The 20,643-nt window shown below is 30.1% G+C and overlaps 1 protein-coding gene across 3 annotated transcripts in view; it reads left to right on the top strand.

Annotated features, from left to right (window-relative positions):
* LOC129219634 (WD repeat and SOCS box-containing protein 1-like) overlaps positions 1 to 16,068 on the top strand; it is a 42,879-nt gene extending 26,811 nt beyond the window's left edge. For 2 of the 3 annotated variants that reach the window (XM_054853895.1, XM_054853894.1), the window contains exons 8-10: positions 2,050 to 2,163; positions 4,383 to 4,493; positions 14,964 to 16,068. In XM_054853895.1, the coding sequence (XP_054709870.1) occupies positions 2,050 to 2,163; positions 4,383 to 4,493; positions 14,964 to 15,129 (391 nt within the window). In that variant the 3' untranslated portion in view covers positions 15,130 to 16,068. Of the gene's footprint in view, positions 1 to 2,049; positions 2,164 to 4,382; positions 4,494 to 10,005; positions 10,177 to 14,963 lie in introns of all 3 variants that reach the window. The other variant, XR_008580427.1, reaches the window with a different exon arrangement.
* The last annotated feature ends 4,575 nt before the right edge of the window (positions 16,069 to 20,643 follow it).

Here is a 20,643-nt window from a genome sequence, read left to right as displayed (position 1 = left end):
TTGGCATAAGTATGTTATTACTAATTATAAACAACAAAGAATAAAATCTTGCAAATTGATTTCTTTGTACTTATATTTTTCTACAATAAATAAATAAAGTTAAATTGAAATCATGTTTTCTTAAACATGAAAAGTATTTCGCAGTACCTATAAATGAATCACAAGTCTGATGTACATTACACAACTTTAAAAATCAAAAGATCAACACATATTTTGTGTAAAGATTTAAAAAAGGTTACAGATCATGTAATAATTTACCTAATGTATCAGTGAGAACACTTATAAAACTAGGCCCCATAGGTGTTAAGAAAATCATTATGTTTCCCATCGCAGACATTATTTCGAATGATTTAATGCATTTAAAAATGCAGTTTCTTTTTACTAAAAAAAAAGTTAAATGCCTTAATAAAAAAGACCCAATCCTAATGTAGTCCTTATTTTTAACAGTAAAAATTTAAACATAATCTTTTAATTCATTTCTATCATGAAGGCTGTCATAAAAACTAATGTTAAGTGATTCTTCCATCATTCAAAAGGGACTACTTTTTATTATATTGGAATTAAATATTACCTGATGTATCAGTGAGAAAACTAGGCGTTAAGAAAATCATTATGTTTCCCATTTGTAGACATTATTTCTCATGATTTAATGTGTTTGAGAGTACTATTTTTTTATCGAACAAAATATAATAATAATGTCTCAAATGAAAAAGACCTAATCCTAATATATTTGTATTTTTGACAGTACAAACTTAAATGAACATATTCTGTTAACACATTTCAATAATGAAGGCTGTCATAAAAATAATGTTAAGTGATTCTTCCAACATTCATAAAGGGACTGCTTTTTATTATATTGGAATCAAAAAAGATCTTTGAAAGGTGAAAATTTTCCCATTAACTTTTATTATAAAAGCGCAGAGTCACATTGATGTTTTCTGTTTTCAAAATGTTATGCAACTCTTAATTTTTCTTGCTCTGACTGCATTGTCTATTATCATTTAAATATTCTAGAGTTAAAAATTTTAAAATACACTATTCATCACTTGGCTTTAATGATACATAATCTATCACTATCTTCTTATCACAATATATCTTATGTAGTCAAGCAAATCAGGTAGTAAATGACATTTTGCTTAAAATATGTGTTTTGGACTAATAAAAGTTTTAATGATTAGAGAAGTTGCACTGATTTTGAAAAAGAAAGAAAAAGTTTAGAATACTTGCATTTCCTTCAAAAAATAAATAAATAAATAATAAGTTTTACAGTTTTTTAATCTATAATTCATCTCTAAAGCTTTGCTAGTGATTTTCCATTAATTAGAATCAACTCTGAAATTCTATGAAAACATTTGAAGCGAAACAATTGGGTTTTTCAAAAAAAAAAAAAAAAAAATGACCACTCGGTTTAAACCTTAATTAGTAATGCTACGTTTTAGATGAAATTTAAAATGAAACAGGCGCTGATTTAATTTTGGCGCCTGATTTTTGCCATTTTTTGTACGAATGCAAATAGCTTAACAACTTCGTAAAGCTTAGTGACATTTAACTTTGTTTTTTGTACAAAATTTCTCTATTTATACATGGGTATATTCCTCAGTCACTAACCTTGTGATTTTTATATTCTTTTAAAGATACTTTTGTTTTTTGTGACTATAAAATAAATATTAAAAATTAAATTTAAAAAGTGAAGTAGAAAAATATTAATGTATAAAAATAGAGTTTGATAAATTAAAAGAATTAAAAAGGATTAATATAAATCAGTATAAATCAGTGATTAATAATACAGATAAAAGTATTTTGTTTCTTGTTTTAATCATTTTTTTAACACATCAACAGTTTGATACCCAGAAATTTTATGCTATGGTACATTAAAGTCTGAGAAAACCTGGAAGAGTGAAGTTGAAAGCGTATCTGGTATACACACGCTGTTCAATCAAGTTCAGTATTTGATAAAAGCTTTTTTGTGCTTTCAAACATTTTCCAATTTTTTGACACTTGGTCTATAACTGATTTTTCAAAAACTCTGAAAGCATAATGTATTTTCAGCCATCTACACCCGTCTCCTCATCTCATTTTTGCTTCTGGAGATAACGGAGCATGGATAAGAGATATGTCCTTTTCATTGGATGGTGCACATATTGCTACAATTGCAGATGATGGGTATGGTTTGTTATTATTCTTTTCTAATTTTAAAGTTTTGTAGAATTTAGTTTTCTGTTTCATCAATTCCTAAAATTGAAATAATTATTTCAATGCTTTAGTAGAAATATTAACAGTTTATTTTGTAAAAGTTTTTTTTATCTATATACATAAATGCTTGCTTGTAAGTATGTTTGGGGTAAGCTTCAAAACTGCTGGACCGATTTTAACTATTTTTTCACCATAGATTGCTGTATCATCAGGAAGAAATGTAGGCTGTAATTCATTTGTAAAAAACTTAGTTTAAAAAAGTTATTATGGAAGACAGTAAATTTCATGCAATTTTCCCATTAAATGATTAAATATAAAACCCATTGTTACAGAAATTCATTGCCTTACAACAGCAATATTAATAGTATTCACAGTCAAAATTTTGAATCGAGGCTTCTCTGAAGCAAGCATGATATTTTTTCACTACTTGCCCGGTACCCGGCGCTGCCCGGGCATTTGATTCAGTAAAAATAGTGATTTTTTTTCTTTTGCAGACGTTACTTTTTGCACACTACGGGGATCATAGAGATTTTTTTTAAAAAATCTTTGTTTTAGTTAGGGAATGGGCGGTTAGGTTAAAATAAATGGAGATGGATTAAAAAATTTTGATATAGGTCATATAAGTAGATAAAAGAAGTCGCAGGCGGCATTCTTGGCGCAAGAAGATGAATGGCACAAAACAGAACTGGAGATGTAAAAAATTCATATTCATACTGTTAATTATATTCATAGTGTTATATCATTATTCATATTGATAAAGATAGATATAGATTGATTAATACTGCAGCCAACTTTATTTAAACAGCTGCCAAAGGCAGCAAACTTGGTGTAAAAAAGGTAAATGACAAGTAAGCCAAACAGCTGCCGTAGGCAGCTGCTTGTACAGAAAGGGTAATGGAGTGAAAAAGCAAACCAGCTGGTCGTTGCAGGTGGCTAGTTATTTTTTAAACAAAATATGTATGATTTTTTTTTTTTTAATTTGATCTTCTTTACTTTTATTTAAATATTATGAGAATGTTATCTAAACTGCCAGAATAATGAAGGTATTATATTGTTTATTCTCAATTACAAGCTTACTTGGCAATGGAGAAATAAGCTGAAGCCAAGCAAAGGAAATAGTTCCTAGCTCCTTGTCTGATATTTGGATGAAATTACGCTCTTCACTTTAGATATCAGATTAGTTAGTTAAACATTCGTAACCTTTTTTTGTCATAATTTCTATCAATCGTTAAATATTTTCAGTCAGTAGCTAGTAAGTGTGACGTTTTATCTGTTAACTTGGTTTTACTTCCTTGGGTCATGACGTCACTGACAAGTAACTTTGCAAACAATATAAAAAACATTTTCCCATTAGTTTAGAGTTTTTTTTAGTTTATAATTTAAATTCAATCAAATGTGTTTGTTCTAAGTGAATGATGGTTCCAAACTTGCAGTTTTGATGGTTGAATCTTTTTGAGGTTTTCCTAGGAAAGCAAAAAATAATGGTTTATTTAAATGCTCCTTTTACAATATAATTTTTTTGCTGAGGGGGGGGGGATTTGTTTCTTTATTTGTATGGGGATCATGGTTAAAATGGGAAGGGTGATACTGAAAACTGGCAATATTCCATGCGTTTGTAACATAAGTGCTTTTGTTTGCATTCCCTTGCACAGCCAGAATTTAAATTCTAGGAATACATCATAACAGTCCTTACATACATTTAAATGACTGCACTATGATTGACAATATGACAACACCAAGGGCTCTAGAATCAACCCCCCACCCCTGCTGTGTCCCTGATTGCATTTAGTGCATTTCTTTTTAGAAAAGTGTTTTTAAAGTTTCTTATATTTTGTTTAAAAAATAATAAATTAACGAAATAAGAGGAGAGAAACTTCGTGTAGCATTTAAGCCAACATTAATTAATGAAAATAATCATCAAACAATTATTCTGATTTATTCATGTTCTAACTTTAACTTTCTGAAAAATGTTGAAATAGTTCCTAAGCTGTATGATGAACTTAATTTAAACATGTCATTACTTGCAGTGATTAACTCTTTCACATAAGTTACATTTTTTTATTAATGTGTTTGTTGCAATATGCTTTATTTATATGTTTCTTTTGTGGGTTTTGTGATGATCTAGCCAATGCTTCATGGAGATATAGTTTTTAATCTTTGCATATTTAAAACTAAAAAATCTTTCTTAGGTTTTTGCGATTTTGGGACATTACATCTGATGAAAATCCTGAAGCAGTTGCTGCAATTGATAATTCATTATGTTGTACCTTTTCTCCTTCTGGTCGAACAGTTGCCGTTGGGTAAGCCTCCAACTTTAAACATCATTCAAAATTTTGTGAAATGCGTATTCAGATTTTTTTTTTAAATAATGTGACAGCTTGCATCTTATTCAGGTATTTTTTCCTTTTTATTATTGATTATAAAAAAAAAATATTTTTTGATAATTCAAAGATTATTAATTAAACATTCCTCCAAAACCTACTTGCGGTTTAATGCATCAAGTATTTTACTGTTATTCTCTTAATTTATGGCTCATCTTAGAACAGGCTCTATTCATCTCTTTAACTGTGCATTAAGTCTCACTTTGCTCTAGAGTTTTGCTAACTTGTCTCTTAAGTTGTTATAAAATCTTCCAAGTTTTCCAGGTATAAAAATATTTGGAACCAGAGAGATTTTCTTGTAGAGCAAAAGCACGTAATCGGCAGACCTAAGTCACAGTATAAAAGCCCAAAATTTTTCTGAGTAAGCACATCACAGTAAGTAAGAAAGGTTCATTATTATTTGAGCTGAGTCACGCTGGCTTTGGCAAGAAACAGGTAGCAAAAGTTGCATTAAACTGAGCAATTCCATGTCAAATGACCTCGTCGTCTCCACCTGACAATCTCCAATTTGAACGAAATTATATAGATGTGCAGACATGCCTTTCAAAATAACCTATATAAATTTGCAGCTTTCAAGACCCAAATCCTGAGGATCTAGGATCGCTAAAAAGAAAGGGTTCCGAAATGGCACAGCAGCTTTGTGAAATGAAATGCCATGTTCCTCAATTTGAGGTCATTTTGGAACCCACTTTTGTTTTCTTTTTGAGGTGCCCTAGATCCTCTTGACTTGTGCTTTGGAAGCTGAAAATTAGCATAGGTTAGTTTCAAAGGCATGTCTGCTCCTCTCTAGAACGTACTCCAAATCAGAGAACCACCAGGTCACATGGCGTGGAATGAATGTATGATGTTTAGCTTATGTGTGCAGCAATTTTAGGCACCTTTGCTACGTGTTTCCTGCCAAAGCCAGCTCGACTCAGCTTAAATAATAGCAAACCTTTCTTACCTGCTGTAATGTCCTTACGCAGAAAAGTTTTGGGCCTTTATACTGTGACGTAGGTCTGGCACTCATGGGTTCTTGGACTATTGGTGTTTCATTTTAAAAGTTTTGACATGCATTCAGAATGTTTATCAAACCTACTGAAAACATATTGATACAAAATCCTGTTGGCATGTACAAGAGGGACAGTGCTGTCATAATGAAATGTTACCTAGACCATTAAGGATCAAGAGTCTTGCATCTCTGTTGGATGTTGGTACCAATACTTCTTTCTGAAAGGACCATCTTCAAATCTTTGGTTGTTCAGAATTCTTTCTCCTTTTCAAATTTCAATCAGATGTTATTCTAAGTTTGGAAGAGTTTTTTTTTTCAAGGACCCAAGCACACAATTTGGTGACATCCAGAGGATTTCTTATGCTATCCTCGCTCACTATGAATCCATGTTTGATGGCCATCTTGCATATTCAAATAGGTTTCTTGTTTGGGTCATCACATCTTGACATCGAGTTTTTCTTGGACTCTCACACGCACCTTTACCGTCTTTACTCTTCTTTACAATTTGGCCAACAGTTGCTTTTTTAGTTCTGTGCATTCTGGCAATAGCAGAATGTGACTCTTCTTCCTCTGCTTCTTTTATAATTAAAGGACAAATGGCCAAAGTCTTATTTTTCCCTCTTCAAAATAAACTAGCAAAATTCAATTAATAGTTTCACTCAGTGGCGGTTCGTGTCTTGATAAAGTGAGGGAGCCAGATCATAGGTGCAGTTTCCTCCCCCCTTTTTGAAAAAAAAAATCGATTTTTTTTTATTTTTTTAATATAAACTTTCCTAAAATAATTATTTAAATTTTCTTAAGATCTGTGTTAAATAAATAAAATTAGATTAATTTTAAACACACAGGATAAGCTTTAGAATACTTAAACTACTATGTACATTACGAAAGGTATTAAAAGTATCATGTTTAGGTCCATGGTTGCCGGCAGGATGGTGCACTCTCACCCCCTGACTCAAAAATAAAATTTAATTAATCAGACAGCAAAAAGCTACAGAATACATCACAAAAATTATTATTCTCACATTTATATCCAGTACGCTTTCCAGCACTGCAGTACGCCTCCGTTGCAGCACCGGTAAGGGGCTTCAAGGGAGGGCTTCGGAGGAGAAGGGGAGGGAGGATCATTTTCACCCCCTGACTTTTCAAAATAAATAAATAAATATTAAAAAGCAATATTAATCTAATATATTTTATAGAAATGTTATTTTAAATCTTTTAATAACTAATTATTTTGAATAAGTAAAATTAATTTTATTTTAAGCAAGGCCAAATTACAAAACTGCAAAAAATTGTAATCAGAGAAATATGAAAAAATTATAAATTAATTACTTTAATAACGACGAAAATAAATCTCGGTATTGACGAAAATACATCTCACTATTCGCTTTAAAATGAATAAAATAAAATAGATAAGCTAAATTTAAAAAATCTAAAAATAAATAAATTAAAAAAATAGTAAAATAATAGTAAAAAAAAATTAGCTATTTACATTAGGGTGTACCCTTCTGCATATGAATCTGCTGATGCCCATGGGGCAGATTCAGATTTTTAATCCAGATAAAGAGAAAAAAATATCTAACTCCTTTTATTTTCTTTAAATTATTGATATATAATTATTGATTATGTTAAAAAATAGTCTTGTAATGATACATAGATGCACACACGTACATACAACACAAACACACAGTAGCACAACTACAAAATAATTTTTATTGGGGGGGAGGGGGCAGAGTAGAAAAAAATCTCATCAATTTGATTGATTTGATTAGCTCATCAACTCTCTCAATTTTGAAACTTGTAGTTTTAAAAAACGCAATTTTAGACAGCCTTAGGTGATGTTAGGGGAAAGAACGATGCAGGGGACTCGCAAAATTTTTAGAAATTGAAGCCTTAAAACGCAGTTATAGGCCATATTTACTGACGTTAGAGTAAGGGATGGAGCTCCGGGACTCTTCCCAATTAATTTTTTTTTCTTTTTTTGAAAAATAAATAGAAATCAGTTCCTTCCCCCCCTTCAATTTTTGAAATTGCAGTTCCAAACACGCAATTGTAGATAAACTTCAAACATTTTTACAAGAAGGAGTTCTGTAACTCTTCCCTGGAATATTTTTTAAAATGGAAGTTCTAAAATCGAACTGAAGAAAAAGAAAGCTTTCTATAATCCGCAGATAGTACGATGCAAAAAAAATGAAGTTTTGATTTAACATAAAATTTTAGCTACTAAAATAAAAACGTGAAACAATATTTTTTGAGGTTTTTTCAAAACTAATACAAAAAAAAAATCTAAAAAATTATGACTTCTTCTCTAAATTGTCATTATAGTACGTTAATTACTTGAAGACAAATTCAAGAAGGAGCAAACCAGCTAATCTTGGGCAAATGAAACGCTTCTTCTTTTATAGTATGTTGTTTATTTTATGCAGCCTGAATCGTGTAAGAACATTCAAGCTGTATAAAATAAACAATATACTGGCAGGTTCTCAGGGAATCCTGCTGCAAGTATTGAGGTTCAATGAGTTTGTGTTGAGGGGAAAAAACACAGATAACTTTTCAAACACTTTTTTGACACATAATCCGTGGATTATACGCAGCAAAATACTGTACAATCCTTTTTTTTTTAATTTCAATCACATACGCACGAAAAGAAGGAAAATAAATAAAAAGTTATACATTATTGTCTGAAAAAAAGTGAGGGGGCCAGGGCCCCCTCTGGCCCCTCCCACGAGCCGCCACTGGTTTCACTGTAATTCTGATGACTAGAGATTAAACAAGTGTGTTCCACTTATAACAACTAGGCTGAATGAGTTTTGTGCCTTGTATATGAAATATATCACTTATTCTAGAACATTCTTGGAACATGACCATATAAAGCTTGTTTACGTATTTTGGCCAGTGCTAAGTTATCACAACTTGTCATTTGTATAGAGCTTGAATTGAAAGAAAATAACAAAACCATGATCTTAAAGCTGCAGACAGTACTCTAACCGAATTACCTGCATGGAATTCCTTATTTTTCTTATTTTTTCTTCCTTCTATTTTCATTTTGCATTCAAACAAATATTTCAATGTAATATTAAAATATCTTTTTTATGAAGAAAAGATTTTTTTCTGAAAATCTTTTTGTTATTTTGCAAACTTAACATTTATGCTAGATTTCATCAATAAGTAGAATTTTTATTAGCTTTCTTCGCCTATAAAGCAAAGGTTATTTAAATGTTTTTTTTTTTTCTATTTTCAATGTTAGGGTGACAAAACGTATAACATAATTTTGCTAATTTTGCAGGTTCATGTAAGTACAAGTATAGAAGCTTTATTATGTTTCATTATTAGTTTTTTTAATAAACAGCTTACAAAAATATAACCAGTTAATATAGTTAACAGGCTTAATTTTTGTGAACTGCTTATTTGTTTTGTTAAATAAAACTATGTTAAATAAAAATGGTCCATTTACCTTTTTTAAACATCTTTTTTTGCCTTCTATTTAAAATTTTATGACAATAAATATTCCCGGAACTGGTTTTTGTCTAAATAATTAATCCTTTTTTTTTTTTTTTTTTGAATGTATGATAATATTTTTCAAGTTGCCTTTGCTTTTTAGGGTGCTTAAAGTGAGATGCAAGCTTTTATTCTTTTTTTCCCTTTTCTTTTAATTAAAAAAATGTTTTTAACAACTGCTTTATTGTGAAAAATATTAATTAAAGATTATTTTTCCATAGGAGTTGCAATTGTCAAACTGAGTGCTTGAAAGAGTGGAAGTTTGGTTCTCAAAAAGAGAAAAAGGCTGTTTTATATCCCTCATATCCATAATTGCAAATACTGCTAAATTAAAAAAGAAAGTTTAAAAAAGGCAGAAATTTAACTTTCTTACGATATACGATTAAAATACAAACTAGCAAACACTGATTTTTCCAAGATCTCCATTCAGTTAATCTTTACCATGGCTTTAATTTCTCTAGTCTGTTACTGCAAAATCTAAAAGCAAATTATAAATTGCTTGCACTGTACTTAAGCTGACAAATGTTAAATTACTTTTAAAAGTTGTTTTATTTGAGCCTTTAAAGAATTCAGTGGTTGCTAGTTGCAACAGTTTACCTCTAGTGTTCTGATGTTTCCAAAAATAAATATCATAGATATGTTCAAAGCAGAGGTTTTTTTTTACTAAAAGATGCTTGAAATAAACTTCGGTTTTTAATATAAAAAATAAATTTATGTATTTTTTTTTAAATAAAATAATTATATGAAAATACTACATGATCAAAATACTTGTAATTGACTATAAATGACAGTTGTAGTTCTAAAAGGTTTCTGAAAAACTTAAAACATTAAGGTAATGCAATCTTCAAAATTATTCTAGTACCAAAGCCTTTTTTTCTTTTCGTATGAAAGTTAGGAATGAATGCTATGTCAGTTTTGTTCTTCTCTAATGATTTTCATTTGCAGTGGATGAAATCCAGCAAACCAGTGAGCCATATCCTGAAGCTAACTACGCTTCAGCAGCCGAGGTGCTGAAGCCAACTGGAATTTCAATCGCTTTTTTCGCAAAACTGGGGGTTTTACCTGCATTGGAATTGTTGCAGTTACACTCAATGCTCGCACACGTTATAGTCCACAGTAATTCGATTTACATATTTGCCTGTTCATGTATGTTACTGAATTGTGTTCTGTCGTGATATAATAATAATAATCATCACTTTTAGTTTAAAATGTTAAAAATCGATTCTTAGATTTCTCGTAATTTAGTCTTTTTTTATATAAATGTAAACAATGTCTTTTCATTGTTTGTTAGTATTCAAACTAAAGTTTCTTTAATTTTGGTGATAGTTAATATTTTCAGAATATAATTTCTTTAGAAGGAAGTCTGATATCGTCAGACTTGCGATTATTGTAAGATTTGAAAGGTTAATGGTTTTTAAGTTATTTTCAAATTAGCATCATTGTCTCTTTTTTCTCCAGCTGAAACTTTTTTTTTTCTGAAATTATTCTTACAAGATATTTTAGCATATTGCTTATTGAGAGATGAAAATGTAACACTACCTTGGCATTGTTTTGCACATTTCACAATGATGTGTTACTGGTAAGACCCAATTTCTTTCTATACTGTCAGGAGTTTATTTACAAAAATTAACTTGTGCTAAAGAATTTGCCATAAAAGCTTGAGCAAATAAGAGTGCACACGATGAACTTCTCATTTTAGTACTTTGGTTCCAGCATCCTGGTTGTTTTGATAAACTTTGCTGATTTTATTATTCAATCAAAAGTGTACATAATTTGAATGAATAAAAATTGAGTCTGATCGCTATAAAAAGGTTTACTCAACTTTCTCAGTACAGCCTTTTAAGAAATGCATTTCTACAGTAATAATTCAGCTTTCACTAAAAATGTATCTGGTCTTGTCATGTATAGTTAGTAATATAAAATAAAATAGCATTTTGATTGTTAAAGCTTTAGTTTTTTTTTTAGCACTTTTTTTTTCTTTCAAAATAAAAATACTGTTTGGCCCTTTTATAAGGAAGCTGTATATGAACTAGATTACCAAAAGTATTTTGACACTTTCAAAAATTCACAGTTTTATGGATTTCTCAAGAAATAAGAGACCTGCGAGATAAGAGATGTGTGCTGTAACTTTTGTCACATAAAAGGTATACTTCATCTGTCATATTCCAATGAAAATTAAATCACCTGTGCATTTTGGGGACCAGCAGCAAATTGAGAAAACGATAAAAGGTTTTTGATCGTCCTTCATTGCAAATAGATGGGAATAACCTATGAATTTCAGAAACAAGTAACCGAACTGCGTAGAATTTATTTTTATATTCTCGTGAAAGTATCTCTTATACCCATAGAGATAAAAGCATTTCTTTCAGAAATAAAATTTTTATTTGAAGGTTTTCAGCTCATGACACACAGTTTTCTGTCAAACGTTACTAAACTTTCAGAATATTTGACAGCATACAAGAGAAACATAATAATATAATATGAAGTTAAAACTTAAAAATTTGATGAAATATGAGCTCTTAAAGCAGTTGAATTTTCATTGCACATGCATAAAAGATAGCAATTTGTAACCGTCATAATCCAAAGGACAAGTAGATTCTAAAACTCATAGTAAAATTCCAGCTCAATATCTGAGAAAGTCCATTTCCTTTTCAATATCTTGGGAAAGATATCAGTCATCTGAACTGAATTTCTATAGTTATTTAACTCTTTTGTTTTTGCTTCTTACCTAATTATTTAGGAAAATAATTAGCAAATGAAAACTTTCCTTTTTAATTTTACAGAATGCCAATCTAAAATAAATTGTTTTTCTTTCTTTCTTTCTTGAGAAAAAGAAAAATACAAATCGAGTATTAATTTTATTCTTAGTGTTAAAAGCGATCATATTTGCAACCATTTTTAGTTGCTTTTTTCTTACTTAATGCTTAGCAATGCTTGCCGTAATATACTTTCCTTAAACATTTGATACTTACCTGCAAGAGCGCCCATATGCAAAATTTTAAGGGGGGGGGGCTCAAAAATTTTCCCCATAGTTTAGCAGAATATTTTCCCCATTGAAACCGATTTCAGTATATATTAGCGATATTCAAAATTTGATTTTTAATAACTTATTCATTAATGGCTGGAAAAATAATTTTTATACATTTTTGCAAAGAAAAAAGCACTAAAAGCAAGGAAGTTCTCATTTCTAAGGGGGCGCTTGACCCCCCTCCCCCTTGCCCTTCTATATGGGCGCCCTTGCTTACCTGTCCTTTTTAATGTAAAAGTATAGCTTAATGGTGAATAATAAAATTAAAGAGAGTGGTATACAGTTAAAGGCCGTTATAGTGCACATCTTGGGACCAGAAGTTTTGGATTCTGTAGATTTTGCCATTGTATAGATCATTTCACAAATTTAGAAAATAATGCTCTGAACATATAATTATGTTTTTACATCAGAATAAGTTTTACTGCAATGTAATAAAAAGGATGAACTTTAAATATTGTTCACCAATATGTTTTGTAATTATAAGTGCATTATCCAGCACTTTCACTAGCTTCATAGTTTGCACAACGGCATTCCCCCCCCCCCCCCCCCCCCCCAAGAACAATCTGGTACTTTTTTCTACTGTGGATACTAATTTTCATTTGAAAGCTGAAAAAGTGTGCAAAAATTTAGTTTGCCAAATAATTGTTATGTTTAGACTGATTAGATGACATTTTTAACTAACTGTAAAGCTTATTGCTTACTTCTGTAAAGTTGTGCAATTTATGGAGTATTTAATTCTATAGGTCGGCTTTAAAAAGGTCTCTTGTATATTACTTTCAATTTCGCTCTGTGTTTCGTAGTTTATAAGTTGATAAGGGTGAAAAGAATTAATGTTACAGTGAATCAATTTGCTTCTTGTCTGCTATATATTGATAAAGCTATTTCCATGCATCATAAAAGTCAGCAGTTTAATTTTTCTTTGATTCTTTCATGAAATTGGTTGTGGTAAAAAAGTAGCAAAAATGGAAAATATTGCCGTGCATTGTTTTTCAGTAACTCGTTCTAGGCATGAATATTTTAACAATTAAACAACTAGTATTTCCTGTCTGGTATTCTGAGTTGGAATGTTAAAATTCCATATTTGTTTTAAAGGAATTAAAGCACTCAATTTAACAATGATACAGTGATAATTTTTTTTTTAAATTTTATGTTAACTTTTTCTTACAAAACTAAAAATTTATTCATATAATTTAATTATTTATTTTAAGTTGAAAATAAACTTTGGAAGCTTTTAAAAAAAAAATGAGAGTAATTTTTTCCCCTCGGCTTTATTCATGCTGCGTTCATTGAAATATATGATGGAATCAGCATTAGTAAAAGATGTATTTGATATAAAAGTTAGTTTTTTATTTCTGATATCTGAATCCATTTATTACAACATTCGTAAGCATCTATTTAAGAAACTTTATTGTTTTATTTCTGAAATATTCACAAACATAATATTAATTTTTATGAACTAAAACGTTTTGATGTTTTGGCCAAATTAAAAATTATTTATTTTATTTATTAATTTTTTTTCCAACGATCAAGCAATGCAATTAAACTCATTAATTCAGTTACGTATTGTTATATTATTTCGAATTTTTGATATCTACAAATACTGAAAAGTGTTTGTAACTTCTTTTATTTTTATGCATTGATGAGTTATTAACTAAATTTCTTAAGGTAGCAAAAAAGTAGGTATTTTACAATGTATACAGTTTTTTTTCCTATTCAATGCATTAATTTATTCATATTTCATGACATGCTGTTTTTTCATAGCTTAAAGTAAGATAATGTGGGAATAGGTTATTAAACAAGAATTTTTTTTAACTGCCATATTTAAATAAAACGTAAAGTTGCGTATAGAATGAATTCAGACTTTTTTCTCATTGTTTTCAAGTGAAATCTAGTTATAAGTGGTAATTCTAACTAACTTCAGTCTTTTTAAAAAAATTATCACTCTATAAATTTTATTTTAATTCTTCAGTTTACTCAAATTCTTTTAACTACAGCTAATGCTTTCTCTTTGAATATCTAACAATGATTATTTTGAATAATATCAAAAGTCTTGTAAGATCAAATTTTGATCAAGAACAGTCATTTCTTAAATTCAAAACTAAGCTAAAAAGAAAAATATGACATTAATTAAAGCATAGCTTATAATCTCTTTTAATCTTAAAATATTTATATTGATTTAAAACCAAAATATTACAGTTAAATGTGAAATCATTTTAATTTTTGAAGGAACAGCAAAATTGCTAAAATTAAATCAACAAATAATGTTAAATTCTAAAGAAACAAATGATAAAAAGAAAGAGGGATAGAAATGATTAATAATTTGACATTATGACATTAAGAATAAGACAAATAACATGGACTTTTCATTAAAATTACTCTGGTATGTCTTGATCATGTCCTTAATTGCATCTGAACTTTAAGAATTGATTAATATTTATTAATACCTTTGAGCATGCATATAAGCTGGTGTAATGTATACATAGAGCGGCTAAAATAAATTCAAAAATAAATAAATAAATATAAATATATATATATATATATAGGAAATGAAAATAATAATAATAAAAAAATAATAGTAATCAATTAATGATTTTAGTCTTTTTTTTTTTTTGACTTAAGTATATTCATGAGCTTACATTGACAAATATGTATTCGAACTTTGCTCATACTGTAATATGTAAAGTGAAAGATCAGCATATATATATATATATATATATATATATATATATATATATATATATATATATATATATATATATATATAGTGTGTGCGTGTGATTTATGGTGTATATTAGTAATTTTCATTGTTCCAGATTTAATTTCACTGTTTAAAAGTTACTAAGAATATTTCTTCCTTCTTTTTAATTTTTTTCAGAAATAGATATGGACCAGTCACATTTTGGAGAGCATCCCTTTGTGTCAAGCCTCTTCTATTCCTGTCCAGGATTGCAGTCCGGAAAATGATTCCTTCTGAAGACATTCAGAGTCTCCTCATTCCCAAGCGCTTAATTGACTATCTGCTGTATAAAGAATTTGAATGACGACCTTCATTTGACATCTCAGTCCTACATGTAACCCAGGGGATCAAAGTATGGTCATTGTAAATATCATAGATGTATTTTATACTTAAAATGGAAAATGCTTAATTAGAAAATGCCCTTTTTGAACAAAAAAGAAAAAGAAAAGGTTTTGTTGAATTTTCTTTCATGTTGTGGTTTTATTAGTATGGTTTTCAATAGTGAGTGCAATATTTCCTACATTTTGTGTGCATGTATGTTTGTGTGTGATATTTTTCTGTGCTCAATTGATTTTCTTAAGAATGATGAAACAAATTTTCACAGTACACGAATTATTTATGAGTTAGATGTAATTATTTCATTTCTTAAAAAGATTCCTTTATTTTGCTGTTATTATTTTTTTAAATACAAAATGTAGTTGCTCAGTTGCAGAGAAGACTGCTTTGAAAGAAAACCCAAATGTTGAAACTGCTGTTTGATTAAGGAGCAAGTGGCTTAAGATAGTTTCAATAAATGAAACAATGGACAACACTTTAAATCTTTTTAAAGTTTTGCAGTCTAGCTTTAAAATGATGATCTGTTGTTAACTTTGATCGAAAGTAATCTTATCAAATTATGGCAAAAGTGATCAATATGTATCAAAGGAAGGGATTATTCTTTACAAGCTCTTTAACAATTTCTTTCAGTTCTTTAGTTCTTATTTCTAAAACTAACTATTTGCAAAAAAATAATCCATTTTTTTTGTAAAAGTTACTTTACTTTTTATATTTAAGCTTGTTCCTGTTAATTACCTAAAAGCTCTTTCATAAAACTTTTTAACATAATGAGCTCAATAAAACTCCTTGAAAAATTAAATGATTGTATGGAATAATTTAAATTAAGGTGCACAGATTTTACCATCTGAAATAACTATTACCAATGCATTACTGTCATTAATGTTGCAAAGAATTGGTATATTTTTTTTTAAAACAGAGCTTAGTTTTAGATTAATCTCCTTCCTCTTTGTTTTGTCATGTTTGAGTAGTTTTGTTTTGGTGTTTGTGAGCATACAAATTTTTGCATTTATGTTTTGTAATACATTCAAATAAATAAATAATATAATAATAAAATAAAATAAGAATTGGAAGCTTTGTTCAACATTTTTGTGCTTTTGGGCTTTATTATCTGGTCACTTTAATTTTTGATATATAAATAGCTTTTTTATGCTCCTTGCTTATCTGTTTAGAAAAGAAGATAAAGAATTGCTTTATGTCAAATCATATTTAACATTATGCATTTTCATTCAGATCAGTTTTATTAGAAAAGTATTTAAAATATCCTTGAGGTTTTTTCCTAATATTGTTTTATTTCTGTTATTATGTAATTTTGACTAGTAATAATCCGATATACCTGTAGTAATGTATCAAAATATTGCAAGCATTTATTGATCTCTCTTTCAAGAAATTTACTGTGCATGTATTTTTATGTAAAAATGGTAAATTCTGCATTTTTATTATGTAATCTCTTGCATATAATTTCTTTACACGCAGAAGTAAAGCTTTTTCGTTTGTTATTATTTATTGAATTTTTGAAAAATTTTATCTTCTATATAAATGAGTTTTTCAATGTATGTGTTCATTCTTGAACACTACATCTTGTATGTGTTTATTTTCTAAAATAAAATTGTACAGTCATTTTTTTCTTTTTGTCATAACTGTTAAGGGAGGACAAGGGAAAACAAAGTCCTAAGCAATGACTTTGTTTTCCCTTTTACATTTTGTCTGACTGTAAACTTGTTTGTTACACAGCATTATGAGCAAATTTTATCTTCAATTTACTTCAAACTTGGCTTAAATGTTTTATATAGTTATTACCAGGAAAAAAAAGACATGTACACTTTATCACATGGTTAAAGGGGTTTATTGCAGTATTTCTTATTTCTTCATTAATTAAAACCTTTCTTATAATCTGCCAATTCCGCTTTTCTGCCAAACCGTTAATAACGGGTAATCAAGACTCGTTTTGAGGTACCCGTGGGCACTGTTCAAAAGTGACCTCATAAGCAGGCTGACCATCTACAGTAGTTATTTAAATGTATTTTGTTCTGCACTCGACATTTCATGATGATATAAATGTTTAGTAAACAAATAGGGAGTCATATTCTTTTTTTTACTTTCTTCTATATCTAATATATAGAAAAAAGTACTGGATTCGTGCAAATTTTCGAATTTTGACGGATTCAAATATTTTGTGGTGTGTTGAGTCCATTTCGACAATCTTTGGAAAATGTCTGTCTGTGTGTCCGTGTGTGTGTGTCACGTATGTGGGTGACCAGTTTTTTGTAGCCGCTCTACAGCAAAAACTGCTGCATGAAATCGAACGAAATTTGGTACACGTATGTGCCCCTGTGTGAACTTGTGCCCATTGGTTTTTGGCACGAATTCCTCCAAGGGGTGGAGCAATGGAACGTTTTTTTTTGCGTTTTTGCGTGACTGCTATTCCCCAGGAAGTAACTGGTGGAATCAAACAAAATTTGGTCCATATGTTACCCTTAACGATACAATTTTTGTGTCAATAGCTCAAACGGAGGTTGAGCTATAGAACGTCATTTTTGTCCTCGATTGTGACTGCTGTATCTCAAACAAATAATGAACGCAATCAAACAAAAATGTATCGACAAGTAGCCCTTAGAATGTATAAGAAATGATTCTATTTTGGCGTCAGCTGCTGAAAAGGGAGTGGCGCAATCGAACGCTCTTTTTTTTCCCATTGTGAGTGCCATATCTCAAGAAGTAACACTACGTTCTGGATGAAATATTTTAATAAATATGAATCTATATCATGGGTGCAAGACCTTCCGTCTCAGGACGGATTTCTGTCTTGGACAAAATTTCCGAGACGGAGGTCGGGACGGAAAGAAATTCGATGAATTTTCTTTCAGTTTTTACTAAAGAAAAATTAAGTGTTTGAAAAATATGCTTTAACCACTAGATCGTTCCATAGCCACGAATTTACATCGACATTCTCTCGATTTTCCGCCATGGGCTTGTTTTGTTTGCAACGTGCTTTTGGAGGAGTGGCTTTTTAGACTCGCGCCGTTTGACTTTTTTTTAATGTGTAAACTCTGTTATTTCTAACTCACTGCATTGCAGACCGCGGAGTAGCTCGCTATAGATCCCTGATTTTTCGAAATAATCGTCTCTAATTGAAATTTTAGCCTTTTCTCTTGCTAATTTCGATTATCCTTTCGGTTTTTTTTTTTTCATTAGCAGTTTTTTTTTTTTTTTTTTTTCTGCAAACTTTACACGCATAAGTGAAAATTATCTGCGCTCTTAAAATGTCTTCAAGTTGAATCTGAATCATCGATTTAGAGTGATTGCTGATGAGATGAAATGTTTCCACCACAACAAAGGGCATCCAAAGGGAATTTTAGAAAGAATCGGGGTGAAATTTCAAGCGGGTTTGAAACATCGATAGGCAACCGTTCCTGCAGTTTTAACAATAGACTTGAGGAATTACAAAATTCCAATGTCATTCAATACAACATTCGCTAGAATGGAAATAGGGGGGGGGGGGAGAGAAAGAGAAATTAAACGAGAATAATAACGGGAGCACGAGTTTGCGAAAAACCCTGCTCTTGCAAAGAGGGTAAGTTCGCAAATTAACCAACGATATTGAGGTCTCAAATCGTTTATATCTTGGACAATCTAAGGGGGGGGGGGCTACTCAAGGGCTGCAGTATAAAATATTGAAAAAACTGAATTGAAAGCCATTTTGAAGCTAGGAGTGCTTTATTATTTCTCCTCCGCAAACTCTTAAAAATTTAAAAGTCAAAAATGTTTAGGCTGTCTTTAACGATGCAAAAGTGGGGAGGGGGAGGTTTAAAAAAATAGAAAACTGGAGTATTAAAAACACTAGTTTAGGCAATTTTTTGGTGAATTTATGACAGATGGTTTTGGTGTTCTAACATTAGGACTCGACCGATGCATCGGCGCCGATGGTTCAACAATTTAGGCATCGGCATCGGCGGCCGATGCTAAATTGCAAGAAACATCGGCCCATCGGCCTTAAAAACTTCGAAAAGCCGATGGAATTTTCCGATGTTTTTGAAGAAAAAAAAAAGACCCTTGATGTTTTACCTTTTAATACAAAGTAAAGGTTGTTTTCATATAAAATTGTTTACTAAATTTCAGTATGAATTTTTATTTGAGTCACCCCTGAAAGAGTTTTTAATACTGCATTCAGGTACCAAACAAGTTAATTATTGCGTTGTTTTTTGCTGCTGGATGTACGTAGTATCTCTCATAAGTCATAACTCCAAAATGGTAAACTGTAGAAGGATAAGTTTTCGCGTGTGGGGTGTGCGTACGTTCCAGTTGTGCACTTCCCTTTTTGTTTTCGATCGGGTGTTCTGAAAAGCTCATTTACTCATTTTACTCATTTTTTGTGGCTATTAATTACTTATTTCAATGCAAAACTAAGATAGCGTCTCAGACTGACGGTCATTTGGTGATATATTGCCAAATTGGAGACCATGGAAACAAATATGAGATGGCAAAACCCCGCTATTCATTTTAAAACACTCTGTATTTTAAATCCGCCACTGCAAGTCAATACAAACTCGGGTGCAAGTTTCGGAAGGGTTTTTTTGCTTAATGTTTATGATTATTTTGAACTCTATTTTTTACGACTATTTTGAATTTCCGAGAACACTTGTGTGCCCCTCCTCCCACTCCCTCAATTTCTGAAATTAAACTCTAGTTATACTCCTGAGTTGTTTAAAACTAACACCATTCATAAAATTAGAGATTTTTTTTTTTCAAACTTTATCTATTGTTTAGAAAGAATTTAGAGCATTAATTTAAGAAATTGATTAAAGAAAGATGTTTTGAATGGTGACACAATTCGGAAATCGAAGGGACTTTTGAATTTTTTCTTCGGAAGTGCTGAAATAGATTCAGAAACTCTTCCGAGGTGTTGGTTTTAGCGGTTCTGTACTACAAATATTAGGCCGAGGTTGGGGCCGAAGTGTGAGTTACTGCAAAATCAGAGGGTGACCCCCCCTCCATTTCGTAATGCGCCATCTTTTTTGTATTATTACTAGCGATCGATTTTTTTTTCTGTTGTAAGTAACTATTTTTATGTATTTATATAAAATCAATGAATAAGTTATTTTCGTTTTTTATAGAAAAGTTTCAAGGATTTTCTATTATGCAATTTTTTAAATTTCAGAAAATTGCTGTTAAATTGAACAATTTAATTTGAACTTGTTTGTAAAGCTTCATAAAAGATTGAACAATCTAATTGTTCAATATTATGTATGCAAACATCAGATCAAGTAGTCATATGTATTCAGTTATTAACTTTGTGTAAATATTGATTTTGTTTATAGCTGCGTTTTAAGAACCTCGCATGGCAATTTTTTTTCCAGCAAAATTTATGTCACTGTTTTAGTTTTTTGAAAAATGCAAAATTTTCTATTCATAAATTTTAAATAAGAAAAAAATATTTCTTTTATGATTTAGTATTGTAATTTATCTGTTATCTTTTTTTTTTAAT

Source organism: Uloborus diversus, chromosome 4, assembly GCF_026930045.1.
Source record: "Uloborus diversus isolate 005 chromosome 4, Udiv.v.3.1, whole genome shotgun sequence".
In the NCBI taxonomy this organism is placed as follows: Eukaryota; Metazoa; Arthropoda; class Arachnida; order Araneae; family Uloboridae; genus Uloborus; species Uloborus diversus.
Note: the sequence above shows the minus strand (reverse complement) of the source record. Positions and strands in the feature narration are given on the sequence as shown.